The sequence below is a fragment of the Chaetodon trifascialis genome, chromosome 3, assembly GCF_039877785.1.
Source record: "Chaetodon trifascialis isolate fChaTrf1 chromosome 3, fChaTrf1.hap1, whole genome shotgun sequence".
NCBI classification, from domain to species: domain Eukaryota; kingdom Metazoa; phylum Chordata; class Actinopteri; order Chaetodontiformes; family Chaetodontidae; genus Chaetodon; species Chaetodon trifascialis.
In genome coordinates, this window is record NC_092058.1 from 5,751,040 (window position 1) to 5,773,848 (window position 22,809).

General features: G+C 41.7%; 1 protein-coding gene across 1 annotated transcript; it reads right to left on the minus strand.

Moving 5' to 3' along the window:
• Window positions 1-2,105: 2,105 nt before the first annotated feature.
• On the minus strand, window positions 2,106-16,244 carry LOC139329373 (protein SSUH2 homolog). The gene is made up of 12 exons (XM_070959667.1): window positions 16,110-16,244; window positions 14,885-14,965; window positions 14,729-14,804; window positions 14,403-14,532; window positions 11,331-11,391; window positions 10,914-11,035; window positions 9,906-9,968; window positions 9,592-9,671; window positions 8,611-8,703; window positions 7,679-7,784; window positions 6,989-7,096; window positions 2,106-5,724 (listed from the first exon to the last, which is right to left on the minus strand). Exons 1-12 carry the CDS (start codon window positions 16,120-16,122, stop codon window positions 5,584-5,586), a joined length of 1,074 nt encoding a protein of 357 aa, XP_070815768.1. The 5' UTR covers window positions 16,123-16,244; the 3' UTR covers window positions 2,106-5,583.
• Between the last annotated feature and the right edge of the window lie 6,565 nt (window positions 16,245-22,809).

Sequence of the window (22,809 nt, forward strand, 5' to 3'; positions counted from 1 at the left end):
GCAGTTTGTGCTGTTGCTTTGTTTCTGCGCTGTGGTGCATTCTGGATGGACTCTGGACAGAGAGGACATCTCAGATCTGGTGACGTGATAGTAACATCAGCAGAATGTCAGACTGTACTGAATGATGTGATTGGTGGATTTACCCTAAATGAATTAACATGACTGACAGTAACAGCAGAGATAGCAGACAGAGACGAGATCAAGCTCAGCGTTCAGCCTTCTTCTCTGCATTTTCTATAATAAGACAATGTCTATAATAAGACAACGTCCACTAAAGCAAACCATTCACGACACCTTCATGTCACAGAGTATACAGTATATATACAGTACATGCTGATACAGCTTTAAAATGTGGATCCTGAATGCGACACCTTGTGGTGAATACTGCTCACATTCTGCACAGTCTCCTGACACCATCAGTTTAAAATAACACTGAAACACACATAAACAAACGGGCCTCTACGATGACTCCAACTGACATCTCTGCTAAATGCATCATCTACACAGAACTCAACAGCGTAATAAAACGCATTAATGGCTGAATAAAATGATGTTAACAGTCCCGTTAACAGAAGTTGTTATCTCATAGAGTTAGAGTTAGAGTTATCTCATAAAAAAAATTCAGGTCTCATTATCCTTGGGTCTATTTTCACCGTGACTGCCTTTAATATCTCTGATTTCTTCAAAGTTAATTCACCCACATTGGCATGGAGTGAGCTTTCTACAAGTATGTAACTGATAACAACATTTTGGGGTTTTTTGGACATCCTGGTGCCACTAAAAGTAAAATCCTGTGTTTCAACCTGAGTTTGGACACAAACCTGGATTTTTGGATGTGGTGTTTATGTTTCGATGTTTTAATGAACTGCTAAATGGGCAAAAGGCAATTTCCCACTTTTGAGGACAATAACTGTATTCCAGTGCATTTTTAAATGAAAGCTTTGTTACAGCCCTTCTGGAGAATCTGAACTTCCTCCTTTACTGTCATGTTGACATTTGCAGTTTCCTCTTTGAGTGTCCAACACATTGATAATCTGAACTCTTTTCTTCAGCTCAGTAAGTTCAGCTCAAGATGAACTCTGCTATCCTCATGTGACTTGTGAGCTTCTTTCCTGTTTACATGCAGGATTTCTCCATAGCTTGTGCTCTACAGCAGCACTAACCACAGTGTGTTTCTGTACTGTATGTAAAGTACATATACAGTTGTTGCATGTATCAATGCAGGTCTCTCACCAATATGCACAATATATGTCACATGCAGAAAAGGTCCAGCATATATATATATATATATGTCTATATATATACATATATGTACTGCATACCCTACCATATGTATTTCAAAATGTAGCAAAATTGGTAACTTAACAGCTTTAAGGTATGGACAAATCAATTGCGCTGTATGTTAATTAGATTTTATGTATGTGTGTGTGTGTGTGTGGGGGGGGGGGGGCGCAGCGTGCCTCACAGCAAGAAGGTTGCCAGTTCAATTCCTGGGTCGGGCCTTTCTGTGTGAAGTTTGCATGTTCTTCACGTGCATGCGTGGGTACTCTCCAGGTACTCCGGCTTCTTCCCACACACCAAAAACATGTTCATTAGGTTAACTGGTGACTATGTATATATATATATACTCCTGATCAACATGATGAACAGCCTATTTCAGTTTAATCCAACCTTTTTTAAAATTGCTTACTCAAATTTTTCTTTTGTCTCACTCCCATTTCTTCCTTTTTGAAGCTCTGCTTAGAATCTTCTTAAGATATATATATATATATATATATATATATATGTGTGTGTGTGTGTGTGTGTGTGTGTGTGTGTGTATACACACACACACACACACACACACACACACACATATATATACACATACACACACATACATATACACACACACACACATATACACACACACACACACACACACACACACACACACATATATATATATTTAAAAAAAGCTACTGAAAACTAAATACATGAATAAAATAAAAGTTTTAAAGGGTTTCTTCCATTATGACAAATGGATAAAATGAGAAGTTATTTTCCACTTTACAGTTTCGGGGCTCCATACATGTGTGGTTGTAAACAGATGTGACAGAAGCAGGTGAGTCTCAGAGTTTATTTTCAGTTTGTAACATATGATTAATAATCTAGGGTTACAGCAGAGTATTACTGAATGCTAACAGCGTAACAACATTATTTCCATCAGGTTAGTAACAGACACATTTGTTAGAGTATTGTTTTGAGACGTTTATATTGCAGATAAAGGAGCATTCCACTCAGTACAGGTCCATCACATTCCAGCAACATCACATCAATAAACAGCAAAGCCACATTAACATCATGTTTACTGCGTCCAAAAATGCTCTGACATCCAAGGAATAACAGTTGACTGCTGAAAAGTTTTTTGTGACAACAGAAAAAATAAAACTTGAGTTGAATATTGAACCCCTGAAGATAAACCATACGCTACATGAAGATTATGAAAAGCAGAATGTGAATTTGTTCCTTTTAAAAAAATCAAATGAACTAATATATCTCGAGACATACATAATGCAGTTTACATATCACCAGTAAAACCTATAAACCAGAGGCAGCTTCCTCCTGTTTGTCACAGATAACCTGGTTGTACTTAAGGCAGGGGGCAGCAGAGCCCAAGGCAGAGCACCCTCTACAGGAGATCTACTGTAGTGCAGGAAGGCAGTTTAAAGGGACAGGTTGTATATTTTTGTCCTGAGGTAAACTGTTGATGTCAGCCGAAGCTGGAGACAAACAGAAGAAACAGCACAGCTCCTAAGGTTTCTTCCATCAAGCAAAGTTTTAAAGCAATAGAACCACTGATATTTAACTGCTTGCGTGGTTTCCATCTTGGCGAAGACAAAGCTTTGGTCTGGCTTTACATTGCCCTGCCTTTTCAGATGCTTCTGCTAGCTCTATCCTGTAAGCTGCTATTCAATGTTGTCTGGAAAATGCAGCTTCGGGAGTCCCAGCCTCACAGATAATCAGTGCAGCTGACTGAAAAACAATCTATGAATCTAAGAATCCACATGACCTCAGAGAGATGATTTCTGTGACTTTGATCAGATCAATAATCTACTTTTTAATCCACACTTCTCCAAAGCTTTTCAAGTTCTAACAAAAAATATCACCTTGTTTACTAATCAAAGAGCTTTTACAGACTTCTGATGAGACTAAAAATGTTTAAAAATGATCTTAGTTCATTGATGATGAAATTCTTTAACTTGGTCTGTAATCAGCTCTCTCCAGACCAGAACACCCATTATTCCTTCTTCCTTCCTGTCTTTCACCCAGAATGCCTTGCACACTGTTAGTTTATTGTCTGACAGTCACAGTGACAGGAAAGCTGTTGGAGTATTACTGAACTTCATGCACATCAGAAAACAGGAACCACTCGGAGCTTAGAAAAACTCACAATAACATGTAAAAAAAAAAAAAAACAGACAGTATGAAACATTTAGGAATACTGTTTCAAGGCTTTGGTGAGGTTTGTTTGTTGTCACAGCTGCGTGTGACAAACATCTGGCAGATTATTTAACGCTGCTCGTTTTTAACAGAAAAACACGTTTCTACACTGGAGATGAAGGCTATCATGGTCTTTTCATTCTGCCTGTCTGGACGAAAGGCAAGGCGTTTGATAAACTGTAAATCAAACAAAAAAAATATTGTGATCTGTGGATTCATTCAGTGGCAAAAAAATTCAACTTGGCAAATAAGTTTTGTAATGACTGATCTTTGATGGAACAGAGAGCCGCTAAGTTCAAATGGAGGATGCTATTGTAGCTAATATTTCACCTATCATCATCCAGTTTATCTAAGGGAGTATAAACACACCGGCAGATCTCTTGAATAAACTGTGCAAGCTAATTGTCCTCTTAGTGGCAGAGCTAACTAGTCTGCTAATTGATGGTTAGCTGACAGTTGGCTGACAGTTAACTAACAGACAGTAAACTGGTAGCTTACTGCAACTATTTGCTTGTTAAAGATTAGTTGACACTTGGATGACAGTTAGCTAACTGATGGCTAGCAGACAGTTAGCTAATGAACGGATAGATGACAGTAAGCTAACTGGTGGTTAGCTGAAAGTTGGCTAACTGATGGCTAGCTGACAGCTAATGGACGGGTAGCTGACTGAGCTAAGTGGCAGTTAGCTGACAGTTGACTGATAGTTAGCTAACTGACGGTTACCAAGCTTCAACAGCTCTTTATGGAATGAAATGATGTACAATCCTGAGAAAAAAAATGTCAGAGGGGAATAAACGGCCAAGTACAAAGAAAATAGCTTAGAGAGCTAGTATGACTGACTAGCATCAGTTGTCAGCCGTTAGCTTGCCAGTTACGGTAGCTCACTAACTAGCCCTGTGAGCAGTTAGTAGTTGTCAAGCTTTGAGACCCAAACATTTTTGTGAAGACACACGGATGAACGTCATTTTGACACTTTCTGCTGTGACTGGTTTTATAGCCCAAATATCAACTTATGTTCCTGGAGTCATGAAAATCTTTTATTTTTATTCATTTATTTATGTATTTTAAGTCATGACCATCTGGATCCGCTTGAAACATCTGATCTCTGCATTTTGAGCACGTAAGTGGTTTCTACCTTCAACATTAAACCACAGATAAGAACACAGGTAGAAACCAGGTGAGTCACATCTATTATGCTCCATCATCTCATTACAGACAGGTAAGATAATATATAACCTCATATCTCTTTCTTTTTGCTGCTTCTCATGTTCGACTTACTTTTTACATCTCATCAATTTGATCAATTTTTCTGGCTTTTGCAGATTTCAGGACAATTTTACAGGCTAAAAGTGAGGTCAGACGTCAGGAGGACATGCTCCTGCTTGTTCTTGGAACGGCAATATTTTGGACATGACATTTCCATGCAAGACTGAGGATATTAAACGGCACATACAGGCACGTGTTTTCAGTGAACTGTGCAGTAAAAAGGTAACAGAAAAATATCTTTGGTAAGTGGTCATGACATCAGAGATATGATGGTAAACACAAGTGTCCACACAGAGACAATAATGTACTCTGAGGAGACAGCAGGCTGGTTTAACCATGAAAATATATTTTTCTAATATATTAAGGATAAAATCTTAAATTTCAATATCAACAAATCAGTTCTTCATATCAAAGATAAACATTTTATCCAGACAATATTTAATTCTTGATATGAAGGAACAACACTCCAGTTTAAGTCCATTATTTGTTCCAATCAGGGCACCTGGTGGAGCATCACGGCTCCAGGTGTGTTTACTGAGAGTGGAGCATTTTCACATTAATTATGAATTTGTCGGATCCGCTGGATTAACGTGTCTATCAGCTCTGAAGTGACGATTACATCTGAAGAATGATTGGTCACAATAATCCATCTGATTGGACAACTTTGGTGGGAAAATCTTCAAGATTTGTGTCGTGTTTGGTTTACAGTTGATCTGGAGGGAGTGGACAGTATTAAAAGAAACAAGAATGGTGATATCAGTTTGGGATGGTTGACTTGAGCTGTGTGTGTGTGTGTGTGTGTGTGTGTGTGTGTGTGTGTGTGTGTGTGTGTGTCTACAGGATGACACAGCAGCAGGTGGCCGGGTAATTGTCAGCGCTGACTTGGTGCTCGTTGCCGTAGACGAAGTAGACGTGAGAGTCGCCTTTCCACTTATAGTTCACCTTAGTGATGGGGATCAACTCGACTGTCTGCCTCTGAGGGAGAGACGGGAAATCCACTTATTCTCCTTTTTTTCTGAGAGCGAGATGCTCAGATTGATATCAGCCTTGTGTGTGTTGAGCATGGAGTCAGGAAGTGGTTAGCGTAGCTTAGCATGAAGGCTGGAAGCAGGGGATCAGCTAGCCTGCTCTGTTGAAAGTTCAGAAATACGTTGACTGACACTATTACATTCTGACAGACTCTTCATTACTTACAGTGCAAACACTTCAACTTCTCTAGCACCTCGACCGAAGGTTTAGTTGTTTTGTGTCATCATCTTTAAACGAAAACGATGATTCGACTGCTTTCGGCGCTATAACACCTGATGACACTGCAGGTGTTAGATTAGATTAGTTAATATGTGGCGTTACAGTAATGGGAGGTCATGTGATGTTTATGAATTCAAGGCCTTTTAAAAGTTCTATAGTCTCTGTGATCATACATATTAAAATTATGATATTATCAAGAACCAGAGGGCTCGTCTTGTTTCTCATTATTTATTACCATTATTTGAATAACTCACAAGCAGCTGCAATCATGACAGCCTGACATAAACTAACAAACAGCCTGACCTTTGTAAAGTAGTCTCAAACTGTGGCATTGACTGAAAGATTTAATGGACTAAAGTGTGCTGGTTGCTGTGGAAACAGCCCCAGTCCTCGGCTAAGCTAAATAACAGCTCACTGCAGCAGATACGAGCTGGTTTGGTTTCACTGCCCTCGTTTGCTTGAACTACTAATTAACGTGAGCCGAAATAACCCCTGTGGAAAATGTTATTACTCTACATATTCATTACACTGATGCCTGACTTTACTCACTCGTACTGACGCTATCATTTCCAGCCTTCCTCTGCACTGACAGCATCCAGACATGTGCACATCTTTACTGAGAGACTGAGGCAGATTTTGACTGGCTCTCTCTTATTTGCCCACTTTACAGCTGCCCGTGACTTATTACCCACATGGGTACATAGAGGTCCAAAGTGTGGGATTTAGGGAGATCTACGTGCTGAAGTGTACTGTAATATTTAACGATATGTTTTCATTAGTCTACAATCACCTGGAAATAAGAATCGCTGTGTATTTGTTACCTTAGAATGAGCTCTGACCTTAATGGCTGCTACAGCGATGTCTGTCTCTGTACTATACACACAAATATGGAACTGATACCTGTCTGTGTTGCTTCCTCCTAAATGCACTACATATTTTAATGACCTCTAATCATGTCTTCTCATCTTAAATCTGGCTGCTGGGGACTCACCTGCTGCAGGATCCTGGAGTTCTGGGCGTACTTGCTTTGGTGATCTCTGACCAGACGCTCAGACGCCTCGGAGATGGCCGGGTTTGGGAACCCAAGCAGTGGATAGAGCTGAGAGGAGACAGAGAGAGAGAGATCAGCCACATCTTTGAATTAACCCATGACCTTTTCTCTCACACCACCTGATGAACAAACTTCACCTGTCTGAGGTGAGCTTCCAGCAGGTCGTCTTTCAATGATTAACTGAACACTGTACTGCATGTTTTGTTCTGTACAATCTACAGCACGGGAGGATTGTTTCATTTGATGACCATAATGAAGGGCAGGGAGTCATGGCTTCCTGCAGCATAATGTAATAACTGGATATACAAAAAGCCTCAACTGGTGCACATGCAATATAACTACAATGCTGCCAATTTGACTCCATCCAGTGATCTTTGTTGCATGTCATGCCTCTCTCTCTGTCTCTCTCACTGTCTGCCTCTTCACCTCACTCTGTACAGTATATGACAAAGCAAAACTCATGTACTTAACGAGTGAGCAGATGTTTAACCCATCATTCATTAATTAAATTAATGACAAAATGAGCAGTACTTACCACCACTGATAGATAATGTAATTGGGAAAACTGAGCGCATATTTAATTAAGTACATTCATAATGTGTGCGTGTGTGCGTGCATGTGTGTGCGTACCAGGTACTGGCTGTTCTTGAACAGCTCCTTCCCGCTCACTGAGCGAAGATCATCAATCTTCAGACCAGAGTTCTGCTCCACCACGTGGTCCTCCACATGGTTAACCCTAACCACAAAAACACACAAACAGAAACACACACAAACTCTGATGCACATCCACCCATCGAAGATGACCACATAGTCATGTGACCTAAAGTCAGCTGTTGACCTGTGAAGAGAGACGGCTAGTCGGCTCAACTGTGGTACTGAAAAGAGGTGTGGATCATTTTTCTATGCTAGTGTCATATCAGTGTTTAAAATTCAGGTATTGAATCATTAATTCACATCATGCAGGTTTATCTGTATTCCACCAGAGGGCACCACCGCAAGATCCATCACAGCCCACAAAATCCATTTAATATGGAACTACATTGAAGTTTCTTTGTGTAGAAGTTCGACAGGATTGAATCAACTTTCTATTATTTGTTTGTTGTCTTCTCTAGGACTACTCTAACGTCTTCAAGATCTCAGCTGATCTTCTCAAAGACCCATATAATCTCTTAGAAGCCCTCTAGAACACACGTCAAACTCATTCCACAAAGGGCCGAGTGGCTGAAGGTTTTCTTTCCAACCAAGCAGCAGCACACCAGACTTGACTCATTTCATTAGCTGATCTCAGCCTTCAGACAGCTGATTGGTCAGACTGCATGCTCTTGATTGGCTGGAGGAAAAACCTACAGTCACACGGCCCTTTGTGGAATGAGTTTGACACGCCTGCTCTAGAACTTCTCAAGGACCTCAAGCAACATCATCAGGGACCTTTAAACTACCAATGTACCCCATAAACCTCTTTAAGGCCTCATAGAACCTCCTCAAGAACCAGTGAAATTTCCTCCAGGAAGTCGAGCAACCAGTTGGAGGACCCCTGGAACAGCTGTAGTATCAGTACTCACCACTCCACTTTGAGGTTGATGTAGGTCAGCAGTTGTCGTTTTCCTTCACAGGTGTCACACTGCTTCGTTCCGTGAGAATTACACTCTGTACAACTACACACACACACACACAATGTTAGATATGCCTCACATTCTTCAGATGGTACTGTTTTTCAACTTTTCTCAAATGATCGACCAAATTTTAAATTGATCTCCTCATTGATTCATCCATTCCTTTAAAAATCTGAATCTGAAAATCTACTTTATGGAGCTTTATTTTTCAGCTGAAATGAAGTTGTTGTGTGGCCTTTAAAATTATTAAAATGACTTCAGAGGCAATCTGATGTCTTCTGGGTTTGATGTTTGGCAACAGAACTCATCTTTGTGACACTTCTCAGCGTCGGTCCTTGAATGCATCACTGCAGAGACGGTTCATGGCTCTGCCTGGATCTGCAGTAAAGAGGTCTAACATGCAGAAAAAGAGATCTGGTCCTTTCTTTTGATCATTTTTGCCTTTCTCTAATTAGGTTTTTAGATTCTGTAATTACATCTTGTCATTTCAATTGTTAGTGGCAGAGGCTGCTTTGGATTCAAACTGCCTTCCCACACAAGGGATTGACAGGAAACGATGCAGCATGTAATTCTAATTTCATGACACTGATCAGCCTCAGCGTTCACTGTTCGCTCTCCTGCAGCCAAGTCAGCGCCGTATAATGCTAATGCTAACCAAACTCCTACCGCTGCTGCTACAGATTAAAAGCATTCAACTGCCAAAACATGGGGTGATTTTTTTTTTTTTACTTTTCTCTTTTATTGTGAAAACCTGGATAGTTTTACCTATTCAGGCCTCTAAAATCTATTCAAATAAGAAAAATCTCAGAAGGTAATGCCGCTCGAGGACGTGGGCAGACTTTGATTTAAGGGTCGCAAGCTAAAAAGCTTGTGAGTGACAGCTCCTGGAGCACCTGGACTATCCCCCTCGCCCCCCCGCCCCGTCAGGACCTGTCTCTTCCTGTACCATTACAGCGACCGCAGCTGTCGTTATTGCTCGTCCCAGAGCCGTTACACACCCAGCACGGTTTCTATGGAGACACACAGGAAAATTAACATGGAGCATTTCATCATAAATTCACATAAAATTAGCTCTGACTGATTTTGTCTCTTTATTCATCTACTACATTGACAGTGTCTACTTTTACATCATCAAACTTTTCCTGTCTACAGTGTTGTCATGTAGCTGCTGTGTAAACAAAAATGACTTAATGATTATGTAGTTTATTATTATTGATTGATTAACTGATTGATTGTCTTCTTACATATCCATCTCCATGGCACTGATCACATGGCTTCGTCCCTGTGCCATGACAGGTGTGGCAGTCCTACACACATACACACACACACACACACACACACACACACACACACACACACACACACACACACACACACACACACACACACACAAAGTTATAAATAACTTTACTATCTGTAACACTAATGCTGTTAGAATGTCCCACATCAGAATGCTGCTCTCTGATTGGCTGTTGAGGTCGACAGTTGAACTACAAAGTCTAAATCAGACCTCAACGTAAATTTAACTGCAAGTAACCATAGCGACAGTACAGATGCGTCACTATGTTAGCAGCTAAATCACTCAGGACCCCATGAACTTCTACAAAAAACCTGTAGAAGCCTCTCAAAAGACCCCAGTCACCTCCTCAAGGACCCCACAGAAGCTGTTCATGGAGCCCTGGAACATCTCAAAGGATACCAGACCCCCAACGGCCCTCAGTAAGATCTTCCAGGGCTTCAGAAATTGTCTCAATGAGTACCTCAACCCCCCGCAGGACCTAAGGAACTTCATCAATAACCCCTGGGACACCTTCAATAACATATGGAACTTTAAGAACCCCATGAACCTCTATAAGGCCTCACTGAACCAGTACGAGGACCATTATAACACCTTCCATTAAGTCAGGGACGTCACACACCTGTAACATCTTCAAGAAATTATTTAACATTTTCATGGACTTCTGGAACAACCTCAGGGTTACCGAGAACACCTTCAAGAACTTCTGGGACCTCTTCCAGGACACTTTGAACCCACTCAAGGACCACTGGAAAGTCAAAGAAGGACTCCAAGAATATTCAGACTCTAAACTAAATTAACCCTGGCAACAGAGAATCCTGCTCTCTGATTGGCTATCAGCTGGACATTAAAATCACATAGTTCAGATCAATAGATTTACCCTTGACCAAAATCAGAACTCAAGGTAAATTAAACAGCAGATAACCATAGCAACCAGCTCCTGTTAACCAATCACCTTGATGGAGGAGGTGTAGGGCACGCGGATCTCCTCCGTGTGATTGGTAAAGAGGCTGGGAGGCGTGGCCTGGATCTCCCAGGGCCGGGGGGCAGTCTGGGTGTAGAAGTCAGCCGGCTCACCTGTCAGTAACACAAGAGAGACACGACATCAACCTGCGGATCAAACAAAACAAAAACCAACTGAAATCTACCATAATGATGTCATCAGGGTTATCTCAGTTTCGGCTGTGTTCCAGGTTTTGACTGACAGACATGGGGGAGGGAAATGCAGGACCCAGTGCTAAGTCAAGATATCCTGACAATCGGGGATACGTTTTAAACTTCCTGGAAAACTGTTCAGCAATGACAACATTATCTGTGGATCTTCTAAGCTCAGATTTAGGCTCAGGTTGAATAAACGTATGTGTGTGTGTACCTTCGTGAGGTTTGTGGGACCACTCGGTTGACCTGGACTCGTTGAACGTCTCCAGTCGGTACTACAGAACAGAAACAGACTTCAACAGGAGATACTACATATACAGTTTTCAACTGACAGGCACAAAAATAGAAACAACAACAACAGCAATACCATAATATTAGAAGATCATCGCAAATATTACAGTATCAAGTAATAATTACAACGAACATTGCAAAGGTTTGACTAAAATCAATGAACTTCAGAAGAATCTGAATCAGAAGGAGAAAGATGCTCCAGTCAGTCACTATTCATTACAGATGACATTTTGCTGATCAGTAGCACTGACAGTTTAGGTGAACAAACTTTCTCAGTACAGGAAACAGACTCAGTTTGAACACAATACAACTCCAGCTGCACGCAGACAGCAGGAAGTGTGCGCTTCAACTGCCAGCAGCTGGCGAGCACTCGGAAATCTGTTAGCGTGCCACAAGCTAACAGAGAGGTCCAGAGTTCCTCAAATCAAGAGCAGGAATTTTGAGGATTGTGTCAGTATAAACAAGAGTTTTGTTTGTCGGGAGTGTAAACCAGCGAGTCAGAGTCTGAATCTGGTGTTTATTCATAAGAGAAACAAAACACGTCAGTTTGATTGTGGAGACTCTCAGTAGAACAAAGAGTTTCAAACAGTTGATTCAGTGTGACGGAGGATATCATTTTCCCTGATGTCCACGGTGAGTAACAGTCCACAAATCCGCTTAGAAATCTTAGAAAAGAGCACTCCTTAGAACACCAGAACTTGCCTGAGAATCAGCACATTTTTAAGTTTTCCTCAGCATCAAAGTAATCCAGTGACAGCTGTGTGTACATCCATGCGTACGCTGCAAAAAACAACTACTAATAGCTAATTCAGCATAACCTTTAAAACTCAAGTTGTAGCCTACAGCTACCTGCCTCCATGGAAAAAAAAAAACATTATGAGAAATGTGCATCCAAATCATAGAGCATGACTGTCCCTCAATTGGGGTGGGGGTGGTTTATAGAGGGGTATTGAGGGTACTGTTGTCTTAATTTCACACCGGTGTCAATGAGTACAATGAGTACAAAGTCTACATGGGCTTCATAGTGAAGGCAGGAGAGAAGCAGCAGGTACAGGATGCGTTCAGGAGCAACACTGAGCGCACGCCACAATCACTGTTGTTACACAGGTAGAGTGTAAGAAAATACACTTCAAGTGGAAAAAATGTGCTATGGTCGCAGCTATGCACATATAATGCAAGTGAAAGCTGCTGCATGGCCTGAGTGGACAGATGGACGGATTCAAATAGAAGCGTCTCTCTTCCATCAAGACAAACGAGAGTCACAGTGAACAGGATTGTCTGTCTCAGAGGCTTTATCGCTTCTGGACATTTACACTGTTGTTTAATGTCACATGAGAGTCTCCGCAATTAAAGTGTTTATATGAAGTTATACTGTCAGACTCTGAGCAGAGGCGTCTTCAAACTGTCCCCCGTCTCTGTGTGGACACATCCAGTCCTTTAGATATAGAGCACGGAGAGAGAGGGGAGTCAACAAGTGGTTCACTTTGATAACAAGGCTGACATTTACGTATGTCCCCCTGGTATGAACATTTGATCTGTGTCTGGATATGGGACCTGGATCAGGACAAACTTGTGTTAATGCATGTGTAAATGCAGCATTACACTCAGACTGTGACCAGATCCTCCAGACCACATTGTGATCATGGTTCACACTGGGATCAGATACATTTGTACTGTCTGAACCATGAGTCAGCCACAGTCCAAACGGTAAACATGAGACCAACACGAGCAGCTCTGGGACTGTGTTCTTTTTAAATGCTAACACCAACATGCTAATACACTCAAAACAGCTCATATTCCGCAGGTATAATGTCTATGATGTCTTAGTCATGCTGTTACTAAACTCTGACAAATTTTAAGTTATTGTCCCTGGCCCCAAACACCTTGGAAACACATTATCTGAAGATACTCTGGATGGCATTACGCTGGCCTCCAGCACCACTGTAAGGAATCATGGGAGATATCATTGATCAGGATATATCCTTACCTCTCACGTAAAACAACTTTCAAGAACTGCCCTTTTTCACCTATGTAAAATAATAAAAATCAGGCACATCCTGTCTCAAAAAGTTGCAGAAAAAATGATGATGGTGCCTGACCATCATATCTTAAAGAGCTCATAAACCCAACGACCCCACTCGAACACTTTGTACCCAGACTGCAGGGCTTCTTGTGCTTCCTACAGTCTCCTAAAGCAGAATGGGAGCCTCCAGCTATCGAGCTCCTCTCTCATGGAACCAGCTCCCAGTGACACCCTCTCTGGCTTTACAAGTGGGCTTAAAACTTTCCTCTCTGAAAAAGCTTACAATTAGGGCCGGCTCAGACTTGCCTCAAACCAGCCCCTCGTTATGTTGCTTTAGGATTAGACCTCCGGGGGACTTCCCATGATGCACTAAGCTCCTCTCTCCCTCTCCATCTGTTCGCATTCAAGTCCCATTAAGGTACGTGACAAGCTCGGCTGACTGTACTCTAAGGGATGGTGATAACAGTTGTGCAGCACGAGGGTCTGTGGACCAGACGTGGTTCTTAAAGAGTAACTTAGCACTAAAGTTGGATGTAGAGTCATTTTATTACACTACAAATTCACTGAAAAACCAGCAAATCTGTCCTTTACACCCTCAAAAATCTGTGAAAAGGACAGAATTGCTGGTTTTTCTTTGGAAAAATGTTAATAACTAGCCCTAAAATGTGTGAAAAAAATCAATGGCATTAAACACCTCGTCCCCAAAGATGAGGAAACATCACATTTACCCCCCGACCAGGGGCCAGACAACATATCCAGACACAGACCACGGCTTTATACCAGGGGGAGATGATGGGGTCTTAGTCGAGAGGCAAGCGGAGTCTGTAAAAAAAATGGGACCAGTCAGTGATCCGTATTAGATCAGCTGATGGTAATGGAACTACAGACCACTACTGGAGCGTCCTTGAGAACCAAACACAACAGTAACACCAGCTGTTAACGGCATCATAAAGAGCGTGAACATCAGATCACCCTGTAGGTGTTGGACGGCTCCATGTTGGTGATGACTCCATCGCTGGCAGGACTTTGACTGTAGCAGCAGTGAGATGACGCAAAGCTCTTGAACGCCTCACGGGCCACATCCTCCGACAGGGACGGGATGCTACAACACACCCACACACACAAGAATCACAGCATGTGTTAAACAAGAAAGGTCTTTGAACGCAGCCTTTTTTATTGTCGCAGTGCAACAGAAGCATCCTGCTGGGTGGGACTGGCTGGTTCCTGCAGGGTCCACCACTCTCAGGTGCACACAGGTTAACAGGTTGAGCAGCTCAGCGAGACAGGTGACGTCTTACCTCCAGTCATCAGGTACAGGGCCAGGCTGGGGCGGGGCTACAGGCTCCACAGGCATAGGAGGAGGCAGGTAACCTCCTGCAGCAGCAACAACAAACTTTAAGCGGTTGCAAGAACATGAGTCTTATGTGAGAAGTTGCGGGTTGGACTCCTCTTACCTCCTCCTGCCATGATGCCCTCATAGCCAGGCACGGTGCCAAACATGTTGGCCGGGGGGGCAGTGGCAGGGGGATACACAGCTGGAACAAACAGGAGACAGTTCATATATCAGACCCTCAGAGGGCTTTTACTTCAGAGTTCAGGACTGTCGGAGTTTAAAGCTGAAAAGAACAGTAACTTTATTTCCTGGTGCATTCAGGAGGGCTAATCAGGCTGAGGAACAATAACACCTGTGCAGGTGGAGCAAGGACCTGAAGGGCCTTTCGAGGAGCAGTGTGACGTTTTGGGACGTTTTGCACTTATTTGCTATGTTGCTAAGTATGAGATTAGAAATTTGACACTAGCTCAGCACAAAGACTGGAAACAGAGGGAAACAGCTAGCCTGACTCGAGAGGGAGCAAAGAAGATGGTACTGAAGGAGATGAGGATGTATAAAAGGAGAGGAAATAAGATGCAGGAAAGGACGAGAGGAAGTGGAGAAGGAAATGAGTGGGTAGGAAAGCAGCAGAGGAGGTAGAGAAGGAGAAGAGGAGGCGGCGGACAGCTGGCTCTGCGCCCGCTATCTCACTGTGGAGACGGTGGAGGAGTCCGCGGGACCAATCAGATGGACTTCGATCAATTTGTTCGTTCTTTTGGTTTAATCATGCACTCACATTATTAATCCATCAATACGCCCGTAAACCTGGAAAATCAACCAACAAATCCCTTAAAAACCCCTCATAGCGACACATACTGTTAGCAATTTATCTTAAGATTTCACTTTTAGAAGATGAAGCGTCACATTCGTAGTAAGCCTGTGGTATTTAATTAAGTTTAGTTAATAAGATGACGTGTCTTTATTATTCCAGATAAGTCGTCGTTCCAACAGCCTCCAGTCATTGTAAATGCTGAGTCAGTCCAAAAACTTTATTTACAAAAACGAAGGGCGAGACCACCGTTTTTGTTTTTTTTTTCTGGGTACACGCCAGATCAGGTCTACATCAAAAACGGCTGAATTTAGATCCGTTAATCCAGGTTTAAATTCACACCCAGAAAATTAGGAAAGCTTTAATCTGCGCTGAAGTTGTGTGAAACCTTTTTGCGTTTTTATAAAATGTTTGCAGGACATTTTCTTTGTAGGCATGTATATGTGCGTGCCAGCCAGTGCCCTGCAGCAGACCGGTGTTGTGGTCATTTTGGTGACCCGTGCAATGTCGTGACCTGTCCGTGTGTTTCAGCTCCTACCTGCACTGTTCATCCTGCTGCAGTCCGATCTGATCGGTATTGATAGATATACCTAAGCAAGCTCTCCGATAGTTCCACACCGCCGCTATCCGCCGCAGCAAACATTCAAACAGCGGCAATGGAGCATGCGACTTCCGGTGGAAATTTCAAAAATAAACACCTGACAAACGATTTAGTGGTTTTCCTAAATCCAGTGTGGGCTGCCGACCACAGTTTCCGACCCTATTTAATGATATCATTCCCATAGATCTAAATGCAGATGGCATTTTAGACACGAAAAGGAATTTGAACGTTTTCACAAGATTAATCTTATTATGTTCCGAAAGTGGATAAATTGATAAATCCCGTCTGCAGACTGTTCTGGTATAAATTAAATATCAGATTATTGTTACCCATTTTGTCTTTGGTTTAAGGTATGGCTCGATATGCTTTGCTGTCCGTTTCTACTCTGTTTTTGATGTCTACGTTACAGTGTGCACATACAAAAGTCCTACAATAACCTGGCTGACCTGGACCACCATCTAAAAATAAAGGTTAAGCGGTCAGCGTTTGAAGTTAGTGTATGCTTTTGTTTTGAAAGATACAGACACAACCTCCGGTGTTGCTGTGATTTCTCCTCCGGTAGCTTGACTCTAGCATTTGCGGGAATGTGGACCACGCCCCATCTGGAATAGATTACAGATCTGAGTGCACGAGGAAAAGTAGACGGGGAGGACAAAATAGCCGGAACACCTAGAGCTAAACATCAGAGGGTTTACTGAACAACTTAGTCCTGCTTTTTATCCAACACGCTGCAGAAACAGGCATGTTTAAAGGACGCATGCAGCTCTGGAGCGTGTCTGCAGCCCACGGTGGTCTGCATGGCTCTAAACCCGATCTGAACGTGAACATTTAATGAAATGTCAAACGGTGCTGTTCACATCAGCCTAACAGGCCCAGAACTGCTCTGCCTGTCTGACATGTTCAGGCAGTTTGTGAAAGTAAATATTTCTCAGGTCAACAGGAAACAGCTGCTCCGACGATCCTGGCAGCCCGTGTCATTGCATGCGAGCCCCCTCCTCCTTCCCTGGGGGGAGCAGCCATGTTGGAGGTCCCTTAGCTCCTCAGGTTGTTCACAGCTTTAAAACATCAGGTCAAGGGTCTGCTGGGTGGGCCAACAAGCAGAGAGGACAAGGACATCTGATCTCTGTCCATGGACAGGGCTGGATTAACCTATTAAGAAATGTCAGGGGTAAAAAAAAAAAAAAGATAAATAAATAAAAAAAATCTACCAGGGCCCATATTTGCTTTGTGACAATTAGATTAAATATATTAGGGAGGCAGAACGAGTAAGCACAGCGCCTGCTGTCAAACCAGTGTCAACAGAACAAAAGACCATTTGTGCCTTTAACACACTCACATCTGATAGTTTTGATGGGCCTAAAGTTCATGTAGGCGGTCTGTTGCAAAAAGGGATTCAGATAGTATGCTCCGAAGCCTGGGAGAAATGTCAGGCATGTTTTGTCAGGTCTGTGGGTGAGGTTCTCCACCAGGGCCCACAAAGAACATTAGAACTGACGGCGAGTCCTCTCCACAGGTGAAGCCGGAGGCCGGGACCTCCACCACAAGAACCAAACGGAGTTTCAGTCCTGGATACAGGACAATAAAATGCGTAGCAGAGTGGTGGAAGGTAACCAAATACTTTCATTAAGTACAAATTTGAGGTACTTTACATGAGTCTTTTTATTTCCTGCTACTTTACAGTATACTTCTACTCCACCACAGCTCAGGGGGAAATACTGCACTTTTTACTCCACTACATTTGTCTTACAGCTTTAGCTAGTTTAAAAATTAAGATTTTTTCATACAAAATATATGAGGAACTTAAAAAATTATATATATATATATATATATTCAGAAATGTGAAGATTTGCTAATTATTTATTATGATCATTTTAAGGTTTTTTTTTAATTATTATTTTAAGATAAGCATCCTTTCACTTTGGGTAATTTTGATGCCATTTCTTATGATTTCCAAGTTTTATTTTTAATTTACAAGTTGCAGTTCTGTACAAAACAGTTTAAAATGAGCTCCACCTCAACCAACTACAATAAAATCCTTCTTTTACATGAATACATGCATAACAATAACTCAGTGATATAATGTATGATAGTACAGCAGCAGGGAAAATTTTGCATTGAGTACTTTTACATTTAATACTTTAAGTTAGGCTACATTTTCCTGTAAATACTTTACTACTAATACTACATACTTTTAAGTGACATTTTCAATGCAGGACTTTTACTTGTAACAGAGCAGACTGTTTTTACAGTGTGTATTAGTCTAGTACACTTTTTTAGGTCGACATACATAAAACTCCTCTTTCAAAGTGTAGATGTTACTGTAGTGTTGACTTTCTACATCCTCTTCCCACACCTTGATTCAGTGAGGTCATCAGCCTGTCAGCTGCTCTTAAAGGATTTCCAGGATCATGTTGCTCAACAGTTGGGATTTAAGGTTCATTCTTTACACTGCAGCAGCTGACACAATGATTAATTTACTAAATTACTTTAAAAGGTCAAACGAAACAGTCTGACAAGGTTTTAAAACCACATTTGAAATGATTAAAGTGCAACATTTTTAATATATTTCTGAAGTGTTTTTTGTGTACAATAAGCATGCTGCTAAATGTAAGAACAAAACTGAAATAACAAAAAAATTATAAATTTAGTAACAGGACGTCAGACAGGACCCTGTCAGAGGCTCAGCTGATGCTGCGTCTCAGAATAATTGAGTATTTCTGCCCCACACAACACACACACACACACACACACACACACACACACACACACACACACACACACACACACACACACACACACGTCTGCTGGCCTTGAGAGGACCATGGATGTAGGCGGTCTGTTGGACAAAGGGATTCAGACAGTGTCAGGCATGCCATGTCAGATCAGTGGGTGAGGGTCCCGACCAGGGCATCAGGGCCCAGGGGGCACCAAACTCCCCAAAGCAAGCACAAACTCTGCAGTGTTCTGGCAAAGTGTGAATATACTAAATATCTTAAAAAAACAGTTTATGTGGTGCAGTGACCAACTCTGACAAAAAAAGAAGAATTTATGTGGAAAAAAAAACTAAAAATTCATTTTTTTTTCCAGTTTCTCCTCATTTTGCAACGTCTAATCTCCAGTATTGAGGAAGTTATTTTAGATTTTCTTAATTTAGTTTTCGTGTTTATAATGTAGAAAACAGAAGGCTGATTTGATCATGAGAAAGCGACTTCACACACTGTCTGTTTGGAGTTTCAAAGCAAACCAACATTTTGTGAACTTTTGCCTTTTCTTGTGAGAATGTTTTCTGCAGTGATTTGATATGAGTGTATTTACATTACGGCTAATGACTGTGACGGACAGGCTGACATGCAGCGGTCAACTTAAAGCAGATGTGTTCATGGCCAGTAGGAAAAAAGAATTCTGCAGGGGGAGCCAGAGTCACACACAAACACACACACACACACACACACTCGCTCTGCTGACAGTCTTCAGTTTACATTCCTATAGTTCAGTGTCAGTGTGTGTGTGAATAAAGAGGCAGAGTTACAGTACTGAGACAGACAGACTGATAGGAAACTGTGCAGTTTAAATAAGCACAGGGAGGGTTTTGGTTTTGATTTTCTGTGTTCTCTGCTTTGTCTCTGTGAATCAAACGCACCTCAAAGGGGCTGAAATGTGACGCTGTGTTCACACACAGATACGCCACAAAATGTTCCTCTCATTCAGCCTGAAGCTTTCAGTAATTGGTTGTATGCAGAGAAACTGGCTCATCATGTTTTTTTCTTTCTTTCTTTTTTTGTATAGGGGACATCTTCATGTTCGCCTTCAAACTAGGTCGGTTTCACACTTGAAGTTTGGTTCACGTGGTCTGGACCCAGAGGCAAAAAAGATCTTTTCTTTTGGTTCTGGTCCGATTCACGTTCACACTGTTGTTATTTTTTGAACAAAGGAACAATAGTAGTCCATGGATCCACAGGGGGAAATCAGATCCCAGTCAGTGTGGCTGCGTTTCACTGAGCCTTGTGTCTTTATCTTCTCTGGTGTCACACACAAATAAAGATTACTGATGACTGATTATGAGCATCATTAGTTTTCTGCAACTGAACCTCACCATCATGTACAGCAATGGCAGACAAAAAGCAAAGGGACATTTTGTAGAGTAAAACTGGCAGGCAGGGTCAGTTACTGTGTGGTCACTACGTTTCACTCACTTTTTACTCTGAAGCTGCTAAAAACACACAACACACCTCCGCTTGAACACCTGTCCACTTCCTCCCAACTATGTCACCAAATCATCTAAATTGAATACGGAGGAAGTTTGAATAGTTTTTGTGAATCTAATGGACACAAACATGTAAACGCCAACACATAGCACAGGCCTTTTTTAAACAATGAAGCCATCATTAGAGCAGGAGCTCATCACGTGGGCTGCTGTAACGTCAGCTACATGTGAAAGTCATTCACAGAAAAATGCCATCTGGAATGATGAGTTAAATTACAGAGAAGCACAGTAAATATTTTACTCCCCACCTCCCCCTGTAATGTTAATCCAGTCTGAATGGGGCTTTTGTCCCCTGTTGGCCCTAAGCTAAAATGCTAACATAGTTGCTCCACTGGAAATTGAATTAAATTAAATTAAATTAAATTAGATACTTTTATTGTGTTACATATTTCAGGTGGTTCAGTAACAACTGAAACCAGAAACAAAAAATGTAGCTCATTTTAAATATATTAGTCTTAATATTTTCATTTATTTTCTAGTTTTGCAGCCAATTTTCCATCCATTTGACTCTTGAACAGCTTTGAACAGACCAGTCAAGCACAAGCTCTACTTTCCACTTCAGCATAGCTGCAGGGTCTGTGTGATGTCAAATTCTTTCACTGCCTTTAGCATGCTAAGTCCCTGTTAGCCATGAGCTAATGACCCACTTTGGCTGGTGCTTCATTTTCACTGAAGAGCAAAAAGTAGTTCCAGCAGCTCTAACAATGTCAACAGTTTTTATCAAATCTTCTCCACAACTTTTACACCTCAGAGAGGAAACAGAGGAGAGTTTTCTGATGTTTCTATTCTTAACAGATACGGGAGGGAGCCAAGCTCACAACTTCAAGCCTTTGGTCCTCCTCCACTGAGAGGATGTTTACACATCACTGTGTGTGTGTGTGTGTGTGTGTGTGTGTGTGTGTGTGTGTGTGTGTGTGTGTGTGTGTGTGTGTGTGTGTGTGTGTGTGTGTGTGTGTGTGTGTGTGTGTCATCCGGGTTGAGAAGAGTCATGCATTTTTTCCATTACCCTCATCAAATCAATGTTAAACACTCCTCCTCCATCTACTGTCCCTGTGCAACCAAAGAGAGAGAGTGTGTGTGTGTGCATGTGTGTGTGTCACCAAACTGCCCGATCAATAAGCAGATAGGATATTTGATCAGTGAAAACTGGGACAACCAGTCTGCCAGATGTGGTTTCCAGATAAAGTCCTGCTGATTTAAGCCAGTTTGTTGTTATTTCACAGCAGCTCGGCTTCATCTCTGTTCACTTCTAAAAATAAAAGTTCAGTGACTTTGGCCATCTCCTGACTTTTCCTCTTGCGCCACCAGCAGGTTCACATTTGGGGCTTTTAGTCAAAACAAATATTTGATGGGTTGCCATGAAATTTCATACACTCTTTAGTGTTATCAGGCCAAAATTGAAATTTGTCTTTTACTTTGGTTTACAATTAAATACTTGCAAAAGAAATGGCATTCCCATCAGCCTCTGCTCTACTTTGTGTTTACTGCTAATTAGCAAATATTAGCATGCAAACATGCTAATTAAGATTGCGAACATGGTTTACATTACCTGCTTACCAACAGCATGTTAGCATTGTCACTATGACCATGTTGGTACGCTGATGTTAGCAGTTAGCTCAAATTACCGCTGTACCGACGTACAGCCTAACAGAGACGCTAGCATTGCTGTAAACTCTTAGTCAAATGCAACTTCCAGAGAACAACTTTGTATCATATTAAAGCCAATATACAGCCAATCAGGTGTGTATTCCCAACAGGGTGGTTTGTATGTAGCCTGAGAGACTAAACTCAGGTCCCATAAAAGACGCTGTCCCATCCAACAGCCGAACACTCGCCTGTTTTCTGTCAGCCCCACAGAGGTGTCAGCATGCAACCCCCTCGTCATGACGACTACTCAATAAACCGCCTCTCCTTCCACTGTGTTAACAGACGGTGGGTCGCCATGGCAACAGTAAACATCCAGGGGGCCCGTGGGTTGATGTGGAGACCTGAAAATGTGTTTATGTGAAGTGAAACACAGAGGTTTGATCGCTGCAGCTCCTGCAGGAAAGACATTACAACTAAAACAAAACAAAACAAAACATGTGAGAAGATTTGATTAGTAATACATTATATTACAATGTAACTAATAACTAAATAATCTAAATCTAATAAAAAAAAAAATCTGATGAAACAAAGAAAGAAAAATGAAGGAAACACTTTAAAAATAAAAATACACAAAATTCTTAGTTACATGATGAACAGTGAGTCCTTGATTTCAGACAGAAGTCATGAAGAGCTGCTTTATATTTCTATCTGACAACCATCAATTCTATTGAAACGACAGCTGTCACCAGCTGATTTTTAACTTTAGAGTATACTGAGAAGGCACGT

Excerpts from the sequence above, each read along its gene's own strand:
- LOC139329373 (XM_070959667.1), bottom strand. Across the intron at positions 14,805-14,884 it reads GGGCATCATGGCAGGAGGAG|GAGGTTACCTGCCTCCTCCT; the intron begins GTAAGAGGAGTC and ends TTGCTGCTGCAG. Across the intron at positions 11,036-11,330 it reads GTCCCACAAACCTCACGAAG|GTGAGCCGGCTGACTTCTAC; the intron begins GTACACACACAC and ends TGTTACTGACAG.